Source organism: Gobio gobio, assembly GCF_949357685.1.
Source record: "Gobio gobio genome assembly, chromosome: 9".
Lineage (NCBI taxonomy): Eukaryota > Metazoa > Chordata > Actinopteri > Cypriniformes > Gobionidae > Gobio > Gobio gobio.
In genome coordinates, this window is record NC_137115.1 from 46,637,113 (window position 1) to 46,648,038 (window position 10,926).

At 39.1% G+C, this 10,926-nt stretch overlaps 1 protein-coding gene across 2 annotated transcripts; it reads right to left on the reverse strand.

Annotated features, from left to right (window-relative positions):
- Window positions 1–1,259: 1,259 nt before the first annotated feature.
- Window positions 1,260–8,195, reverse strand: nr2f2 (nuclear receptor subfamily 2, group F, member 2). 2 transcript variants are annotated; one of them, XM_079824739.1, is made up of 3 exons: window positions 6,928–8,195; window positions 5,384–5,911; window positions 1,260–3,693 (listed from the first exon to the last, which is right to left on the reverse strand). In XM_079824739.1, the coding sequence occupies exons 1-3, from the start codon at window positions 7,385–7,387 to the stop codon at window positions 3,419–3,421; spliced, it is 1,263 nt and encodes a 420-aa protein (XP_079680865.1). In that variant the 5' UTR covers window positions 7,388–8,195; the 3' UTR covers window positions 1,260–3,418. The 2 variants fall into 2 exon arrangements, with proteins under 2 accessions (XP_079680865.1, XP_079680864.1); XM_079824738.1 differs by having other exon boundaries at window positions 5,384–5,929; window positions 6,928–8,189.
- Window positions 8,196–10,926: the final 2,731 nt, after the last annotated feature.

Below are 10,926 nucleotides of genomic sequence, written 5' to 3' on the forward strand. Positions count from 1 at the left end.
TCAGCCATCATAAGTTACTTTAGCCTATCATCAGTTTGTCAGATCCAATATCAAAACAATACGTGTATTAGGGGTCAGGGTGTTACTTTTTATTTTCTCAAAGTAGTAGAATTTGTAAACCGGGCCTGCAAATTCATTGTATTGTAGGGAGAAACTAACGAGCTAGCAATATTCTTGTTAAATTGGGCTATCGTACGTTAAAAGAAAAGTACGTTTTAATTACATTGACTATGAAAATATTAAGCATATATTTGAATTTTAGGACTGTTGGACTCCTGACAAAAACTTTAACACGTTTGCTGTCTGAAGTTTTTTTTTTTTTTTTTTTTGGACCATTGGTGTCGATTGAGGGGCCTTTTCTCCCTGCAATGTGGTTTCAATTACAAGACACCGCTTTGCTCCGGGGAGCCGTAGCTTGCGTTGGATTGCAAGACGCCATATTGACTCAACTAATAGGACACCAAGTTGAAGGCGCAGTTTACAGGATAGCTTCACACGCTTGGTGTCCTCTAACAGATAGCCCTAAATGTGACACATAAAATACTGCTTTCGAGGTAGAACAAACAGTGGTCTGCATTTTGTCATTTGTCACGTTTACAACAAGATGGCATTTCATTTGACATGTATTGAACGCCCAATGTTGCATTTCATCGCGACTTCAGTTCCGACGTGTCAGTACCTGCTCTGAGAAGATTTTATGTATTTAAATTGAAAGTGATACCCAACCAGGCAATGAGCAAGAACATTTATAGCTGGTAAGTAGGGATGGCATGATACTTTAAATGTCCTTTTTTAAAATCAAAGATGGATGAATGTGGATGTGTAAAAAGTGTTAGAGGGCAAATCAAAGCGTACTTTCACACTTGAAACTGCAGCACTTTGCACGTGTATTTACATAGCCAAATGTAGACGTAACCTGGACAATTTCCCATGCCAAACCTCGGAGTTACCCTCGCACCCCCCCCCCCCCCCTCTCTCTCTCTCTCTCTCTCTCTCACACACACACACACACACACACACACACACACACACACACACACACACACACACACACACACACACACACACACACACACACACACACACACACACACACACACACACACACACACCTCTCTCTCTCTCTCTCTCTCTGAAACACACACCCGTAAACCCAACCTTCAGCAGTTTGAGACAGATCATGAGTTGACTGTCCGATAGAACAGACAGATTTGTCCGCTAATCATGAATAACACAACAATGAAAGCCTTTTGATTTCAAATTCATAAATTATAATTTAATACCAAGAACAAATTTACAGCAGAATGCTTGTTTACAATAAGCTAACACAAACAAACAAGAATTGTTTTCAACTATAAACTTCCACACACACTCACGTATATCACTTGCAATTAATAATAATCAATAATAATAAAAAAGTATCTATACGTTATCAATACCCTGCAGTAATATATTTTATATATTTATATAAAAACGTGGGTCAGTTTAAACTGTTCATAATTACAATCATGTATCATTCACTGGTCCATATGTGGCAGAGAACAGCCCAAATAACTGTTCAATCAACTACACAATATGATCCCTTTTTATCCAATCACAACATGGTGTCTTGTGTGTTGAAGAAAAGCCTCAAAACAAGGACGAAATTGCAAGCTTTCACACATACACACACAAGGCATCTGTTACAGACCGAAAAGGAGCAGAACACCAAGTCAAAATAGCCACCCCTTTCCAAACCAGCTCACCCTGTTAAGTGTCAACCTATCGTCGAACGTTTTTTTCTCATTTTTTTGTCTTTTTAAATACAAGGGCTAGTGTACTGAATGCACAGATTATATCTATACAGTCAAAAACATTTACATTTATATATATATATATCAAAGGTAAAATAGGTTAGCGACCTGTGGCCATGCATTCACAGTCTAAATACATGAAAAAGAAAGGAAGAAAAAAAAAACATTTGTCTTAATATGTATGTACATTACAACCAGAACTTTCAGTGCTACTAGCTAAGTCTGTCACTCATTTGAAGACATTTGTATTACCGAAAAAATTGGCAACCACAGTTTTATTCTTAATCACATATACGTTGTATAAAGAAAAAGTCCTTGAAATGAATTGACCTATATTTACAAGAATACTGCCTCTACTTGTGTTTTTTTTCCCTCAAGTGAAATGAACAATTATAAGACTTTGTTAAATTCGAAGCGTGTTCCCCATGGTGTATAGACTTCAGTAACCGTTAATAACACATTTGCGCTGTACAGGCACTTTAATGCTTTCAGTGTTGAGGGACATTTATAGGGACGTCTTATTAATACTGCTGCTTTATCATTAAAAGAATGATGACCCATCATTTCCCCCACGTTCAAAATACAGTTTACTGTGGCAAAACACGTGAACAGCGAGAATTCGCATGTGCGCAACTTAATACATTTGAAAATATTAAGTGGGGGTCTCCTTAACTGTAAAATCAAACACTTTGTTCTGCTATTTGCATTACAGCCTGACGACCATCCCCGAATCCAAATATTTTTTTTATTTTTATTTTTTTTAAACGGAGACATACACTTTTGTGGCGCATATAACTAAATGATAGTTTTGCTCCTACATCCATCTCGGGAGATAATGATTTGGGGGGTGTCTATATCAGGCAGAAGAGTGGTATGAAATGGTGCATTACTAGTGCTCTGGCATTTTGTGAGTTGATTATGAAAATAATCCCTATTCTTGCTCATTAAGGGACATCAATAGAGTAAGTGCGCTTGCAGCATTAAGCATAGCCTATATTGCTGTGGATTTAGTTTTAATTCTCGAATTCTCGAAGAACGTCTTTACATTCTGAACTGTTTTAGAAGAAGTCATGGTTATTAGAAAAAAAACAAAAAAATAAAAATAAAATAATAAACAACTGCATACTACAGAATCACATAGGCCGGTTTGGAACCAGAAAGGAGAAACAAAACCAAAAAAATTACAAAAACAGCTATAGATACATGGACACAGGACAATATAGCAATTTAGAAAAAGAACTTTTTTTCTTCTTCCTTTATCTTTCCAAATTGTCGCTTAAATGCACTTTATAGTTTTGCTGTCCAGAAAGGATAATGAAAATCCTTGATTTTTTTTCTTTTCTATTAATTTTAGTGGGTTATTTATTTCTTCATTTTTGTATTTATTTTATTTTATTACAAAAACAACAAACAAACAAACAAAAAAAACATTAGAACAAACCGTTCAGAATGACACAGGGAGCAATCTCTGGATTTCGAGGCTTCACTGAATGTCTCAATTTTAAAATTCACAGTCATTGTATGAAAGTCTTTCTTCGTGAAAGTAAACTCGTGTAACAGCCGTTTCCTTCTACAAAAGAAGCGCTAACTATTGTAGTCACAGCCCCTTTGATCATTCCTTCTGCCTACTGAATCGACATGTAAGGCCAGTTAAAACTGCTCCCCGACAGCAACATATCCCTGATGAGGGTTTCAATTGGGGTTTTACCTACCAATCGGACGAAAAATAATTGCTCTATGACCGAAGACGAGACTGTACGGAGAGAGGGCAAGCGCAGTAATAACTTCCCAAATCGAGTTGGCTGGTTGGGATACTGGCTCCGTACGTACTCCTCCAGAGCGCACTGGGACTTCTCTTGCAAACTTTCCACATGGGCCACATCTGACAGGCCACAAGCATCTATAAGGAATGGAGAGATAATCAAATGTTTATTGCATTAACAGCACACCTGGACAATTCATTTACAAAACACTTCCGTAACACACAATATTTCATTTAAGTTTGCTATTACGTCAGCACAATATAGGCTACAGCTAACGCAATGCACAAAATCATATGTGCCATATACAAGCTAACTTTACTGGAGATGCATAAATACTCTGGAGTTTTGCTGCTTGTCTAAAAAAAATGTATAATAATAATATAAAAATAGAGTGAGCATTGTACGAGTAACAAATGCATGTAATCCCCATAAAAAGGACAATTTGGCAGCATTAGGGTCATAATATTACGTCAAAAAGGAACACAGAGGGGCAATGTAAAAAGCGTAAAAAGTGCTAGCGTATTATATTATATTATATCTTATTTAAGAACATTTATAGACGCAGTTTAGTCCTAAACTTTTAGACAATACTGAAAGTGTTTTTTGAAAAGAACGACAACAAACTCGAAGCTATCCACAAGAGGTGGTATAAGACTGTAAATCAATAAGGCTACATGACACATGACTTTTAAAAAAATAGCATGTTAGCATATATATCATTTTAGGTTTTGATTCATTTATTTAGATTTTATTGTTGCAGGGAACTTTATCTGTAAAGAAATCAAAAGCGTGTTTGCATTCTGGGGTAATATTTTTTGTGCAACTGGTACTAAAGTCATAAATTACCGAGAGAATATATTCGCCATTAAATCTGTAAAACTTTTTCGCTTTAGCTCTCTTATACACAAATAAAGAAAGGAAGTCGGGGTCATGACCCAGTTTTGGAACGAGTCCAGCATGTGTCTTGGATCCCTAGATCATCCTAACAAAACAAGGAAGAACTGTGAGCTTTTAACAACGCACAGAAATATCTTGTCGTCTCTCCACAATAAAAGACAATTAAACAAAACTAGCCATCGGTGTTTATCGCAACCTGAATATATCCATCAATTTAAACTATCGGCTCCAGTGGAAAGCTGGGCTGTGATGTGTGTAAACGGAGCATTAGGCCTTTCTTCCCTTTCCTACAGCCTCACCCCCTCCCTTCGACCATGACATCCTTAATATCTGTCATTGCAAATAAATACAAATAATTGATTGCCCTTCAATATCATTTTATGTTGATGTATTGTGAAACGACAACTAATTATGAATAAAGCTACAATGTGGACTTAGTTAGCCGATGGAGCTCATTTTCAGACATTATTTGTATTTACACTTTTTTTAATCAAAACTACGTAACATTCAAACGTACGTCTTATTATTATTACGTATTATTTTTTACGCGTATAAATAAATGTTTTTATGTACTGCTGGCTGCCACGAAATATTAATTCTGTCACCATTTAATTCGAGTGCTAAAATACATTATTAAGTGTTAAATAGACCTGCTGTATCCTATTGACGATACGTCGATGCTTTTTAAGCATTTTAGCCAGACGAAATTATTTTCTTAATTTTACTAATTAACTGGATTTTTTATTTACACTTGCGTGCCTATTATGACGTGTACATTTTAATACTTAATGCTTACAGATAAATAGGCTGAATCTGGCACGCATGTGCTTTCTAGATTTGATCAAAACACTCCACGAGTCTTTACTGCACAAACACAATAAAATATAAGATAGATGATTAAAAACAGATGTTTTGAAAATGAAAACTTACCTGAAGTGAATAAAACGATGGCCTTTAAACAGCTGTATTCAGCAGAGTCAACATGCAAAGCTTTGAGCTTTTCTACTTGTTCTTGGAAGATCCTAATGTGGTCCATAAAGGCGACCACTCTGTCCGCAGACATGGGGGAGGCATGGAGCCCAGCCGCCGCCAGAAGTGGAGCCACATGGAGCGGCATGGAGCATTGAGCAGCGTTGAGCACAAACAACTCACTCCAGGTCAACCTCAAAAGGGCAACCTGGTCGGTAATTTGGAGGTCTGGGAAGAAGGGAATATTCCTGGCCCACTCTACCGCACTAAACAGCATCCTGGCCGCCAGTTCACAAATGTTCTCGATGCCCATGATGTTGTTGGGCTGCATGCATTGACTGCCATACCGAGAAGTTGGGTAGGGCTCCGCTCGTAGTAGTAGAGAGATATATCCGGATAAGTAGGAATGGCAGTGCAGTGGGTCCCCATTTGTCAAGGCGAACTGACCATGGTGTGGCTGTGTGGGTGGCATCCGTCCCCTTTGCACGGCTGCAGTAAAAAGAGAAACTGTAGATATTGATGCTTGAATTCTACAACAACAAAACATAGCTTGACCTTGTTTCTACTTCACTTGTGGTGTGATGTTACCACACAATTTGTTTAGGGAACTACACCAATAGCATTAATATCACCAATTAGACTACTATGCCACTTGACACGTGCAGAACTTTTAAACTATCAAAGTGGCCTTCGTGATTTTACTGTTTAGAGAAACAATTTAAAGACTAGGTTCTTAATGTGCTCACAATAATGGTCTGCACCGTCCACTAGACACAAAATAATTACAGTCAAACACTGTGTTTTAGTTAACAGAAAAATAGATATTGGCAAATGTTTCATTTTAGTGTACTTGTCAATTAATTTGTGTTTACGTTTCACAACATGAGCCCAGTGAATACATGCACAAAGAAAGACATGCATGCTAACCCTTAACCTATTTAGCTAGCGACAGAGTCAGTTCTGCTGTCTATTGAGAATCTGCGAGAGCACTGGGTGCCTGGCGGAACGTTTATTCGAATAAATACTATAAATGCGCAATAGTGATTATTATTTACTTTTCTCCCGGAGAAGAGCGATGTCGATTGTGGTCTATCTGGAGACCCTAGCCTAGTGTGTGTGTGTATGTGTGTGTGTGTGTGTGTGTGTGTGTGTGTGTGATTTTGACGCTGCCTCTACTCCTTCGCCATAACTGCACGGCATATCTGCAGTGATATTATTACAAATCAACCCGAATGCCCGCATTTTCGTCGGCGAATAAAAGTGATAATCAATTTAACGTTGCGAACATGTAAAATGCGAAATAGAGGCTGTTCGTTATTCGAGCATTAAAGGCGCCGCGATAACGCTCAGTCTCGAGCGCTATAGGCGGTTCCTTCGCGTGCTGTGGTCGGGCAGACTGAGAGAGAAGAGTCGGGGACAAAACACAGGGGGACGTAGCATGCATGATTTAATCAGGCTAAATACAAAAGACAAAGACAGCAGTAAAACAACAAAAATCCGAATACCTTCCCGTCTCATGCCAACTTTGAGGCATTTTTTGAGGCGGCAGTACTGACACTGATTGCGATGGTGCTGGTCAATTGGACAATTCCTGTTGGCACGGCATGTGTAAGTGAGGTTCCTTCGTACGCTCCGTTTGAAAAAGCTTTTACACCCCTCGCAAGTGAACTGGCCATAGTGTTTGCCGCTGGATTTGTCCCCGCAAACCACGCACTCTATATGCTGTGGCTGCTGCTTTTCCGACTGATTCTGCGTCGTCTGGTTCGTCGGGGTGGACTGTGTGTTGTTGTTCGGGGGTCCTTGAACGGGTGTCTGAGGGGTCGGAGGGGCAACCTGAGAGGCCGTCAGACCCAGCTGGCCTGGTTGAGGGGTTGGAAGGGATAGTCCTCCTTGGGCTTGCGATGAGAGGGTGCCCTGGGTCTCGGCCACATCGTCCTGGGAGCCTCTCCACACTACCATTGCCATATCTATCAGTCAACGTTAAAAAAAACTTTTTGTTCCCCGTTTTTGGTTTCAAAAAATAACAACGAAGCACGGTGCCTTGATCACGTAGGAAGATAAAATAAATAATTCAGGATCGGCACGGTCGCTTAGAGTCTGAATGTCCGTTCAAAGTTGCGTACCGTCGGCAAACAGTAGTCTATTTCTTGACTGAAATAGCGTTAACTGGCATGTGGTTAAAACTGAAGCAAAGACGAGCCGAATAGCAGCCTTGCTCTTAGAGGCCAAGTCCAGGGGCACTTGCAGTCATCCATCCAGCAAACCCATCAAGGAAAAAAGGGAAAATAAACACGGCGGAAGAAGATATGAACAGAGCAGGACAGATAACTTCACGTGTGTAGCGACGTTCGGACGCGCGGAAACACGCAGCTTTCAGAGATACTTGCGACACGCGAGAAGGTCCAGCGTAAAGTCTTGAAGAAAAACCAACAACTGGCAAAAAAATATTGCTGCTTCTTCCTTTTCTTCAGATGAGGTAGCGCTAGCAGCCGCGCGCAGTTGCAGCCTGTGCTCGAGTCAAATATGAAGTCAACTCTCCGGCAAGCAGGACTGATAATATAACAAAAAGATCACAACCTATAGAACCTCCTTCATGCGCGTAAAAATAATAAGAGAGAGAACAGAGAATCAAAGTGATCAAATATGTTAAAAAGGGGGAGGTTAGGAAGTGACTGCGATTTGTAGGCGCTGGGCTGGCAGAATGCTTTCTCTCTGATCAGCTCACTGAGCTCTCTATATAGTGAACTTTGACACGACTGCTGCAACTTAGCACACGTTACCATGGAGATGAGTTGCCATATATGGAAAGTGACTGTGTTTGACTGGTCAGAGCTCACGGACCTCCCCCTGAACCCTATTGGCTAGTCGGCACTTGTGCTACTTGGTTCTTTGCCAAAGCCAGGAATAAGGGTCGAGGAGCCGCTTGGTCCTAAAGAGAGTAGAATCCAGTTCGAAGGAAAACGATCGCAATGCTGTGTTCATTATTTTCATTTCTTTCAAATAATATCCACGTTTGGCTTAAAACCGCTTTCCACACTACACAGGTCCACGGCTTTTCAAAATCAATATTATGCCAATTTAAAAAAGTTTAAAAAATAGTCATAATAGGCTACCTTTCCTCTCGTCTAACCACTCTAAATTATATTATCTCCGTGATAATGATATCTCGGTTATGATATTTCACATTTCCAATGTGTGTTACATGCATTGCATACCTTTTTGTTACATTTATTCTATAGACCGGCCGCGACGTGTAGGCTATGATTTGGTCAGATCCATGAATCCATTTATCCGCATTAACGCCTCGTTATAAATCATGAAACTGCATATAATTTATCAAGTCAGTAATGCACTGACAAATACATTTAAAACAGTCCACGAGGGAACAAGCAATGCGCGAGAGGCTATTGATGTAAGTTCGCACTGTAATCAAGATAGGCAATGCGAAACACTACATTATAAACAATGCAGAGAAAAAATACTAAATGAATTAAAAGTCAACAAGAGTCTGAATTTGTGCAAGATTTATTTAAGTGAATATTCAATTTGCTTAATTTTATCTGAATACAGCCTATTTACGTTGCGTTTATTTTTATATGGGCTTCCAATCCATTAATCATAGTCCAAAAGACCTATTATAGGCTACTGGCGTAATACTAGGCTATTATATTATCTTTAAGTCTAATATGTAAGTCAACTGACTTTACGTGTTGGCTGTATAGTTCCAAAATCCAAAAAAGAGGATGATTATTGACGTTTAATATAGTTATCTACACAATTTACAACACAATTTACAGTGTGCTTACGGAAACTAGCACCAATTGCCACATCGCCTATGCTGCATTAGTTCTAACAATAAAGTAATGAATATTAGTCGTAACTTATCGTTATAATAGGTAATGATTTATAGCCTATGTATATCCGGCTCTCAATACGCTATGTTATTTATGCAGAGATGCATCATTCTCTCTCATACAACAAAAGAGAATTTTAGGAGCACTGTGTTTTAGGGCCTTGACATATTAGGCTACAGATCTTACTCATTGAAGTTAATCAAATATTCCATAGCTTCCTCCAATTGATCACTGGGTTTAAAAAAACACTCAAAGCATTAAAAAAAAAATCAAACATGCAAACATAAGATAAGAATGAAGCTCATTGAGAAAGCAGAAGCCCAGGAGTCTTATGTTAATTGCCATAGATATTCTCTGGGAGCCTCGGGGTGGTCAAATGAGGTGTCTCCCTTTTCGCTCCCCGGGTTATAAGTCAGAGCACTTTTTTTAAAGCTCGCTTGTTGAAGTCTACTTTCTCTATCATCAGGGGTTGTCGGAGTTGGGTCCACTGAAAAACGTACAGTGCTAAATCACTGCATATGCTGCCTCGGAGGAAAAATGCTGAAGACTGGACGTACAGCAGTATATGGGCGCCCCCTAGCGTTTGGATTATTTCTGCCTGAAATCGCTCTTTAAGGTGGAAGAGCCATCTTAAATGGAAACTACATCGGTCGCTCGCCTCTCACATACACCAGAGTACCATGCGCCTATTTTAATCTGATTAATGCTTTTGAGATTTTCCTTCTAATTGACTTGGACGTTGCAGAGGCGCGTTTGTAAATCTCTACCACACATTTTCTCCACAGTGTTGTTCACGCACGGGAGCATCGCAGCGTTTCGGTTAATTTTGACCAGTTTATTGATACGATCAAAAGTGAGCACCGTGTCTCATATCCGACCATTCAAAAGCCAGTATGTGAACAAGACAGCCGAAAGCAATACCGCAGAAGTCAATTATAGCGTACCGATGCAAAGTGGATTTTACCCCAAGATCAAGGTGAGTGTTAATATTTTCACACTTTCTCTCGCAAAGTCACGGACGCCTCGTATTTGTCGTTCTTTTTTCTTTTTCAAAGCAAGACTAGCAAAGACGCATAGACAGACATGCATGCAATACATCAGCACCACTTTTTAAATAGCAGCAAAATAAATAACAAAGACCAAATAGAAAAGAAAAAAAACAATAATAGGTCAAACTTGCGATGATTAGGTAATAAATGGAGAAGGGTTCCGCTTGCTGTAGATACAATGCCCATTTTAAAATAATTTTAATAAATATTGCGAATGAATTCACACCACATGAAGCAACCATGTTCACTTGAACATATTCCAGTTGATATGTGCATGCTGAGTAAGATTTGATTCCCAACAATAAACATACCAAATGCATATGATGTTGATTCGTCTTCCCCGTGATGCATCCTCTCCTAAATGAAAAATATACTTAGTCTTCTCTTTCTGTGCGAATTAACGCTCCACTGGCGGATTTATAGACAAAAAATGCGGCTCTCTGTTTATTTGAATGATTACTAAAACTTTAGGGAGGGAAAAAAAGACAAACCGACAAGAAAAATAAAACTTTTCTGCGGCGCTTGAATCACATGTGAGTATTTAGTGCATATCCTAATAGAAGGACAGTCGTGTTGATGACTTTTGAAGATTGAGATTTTT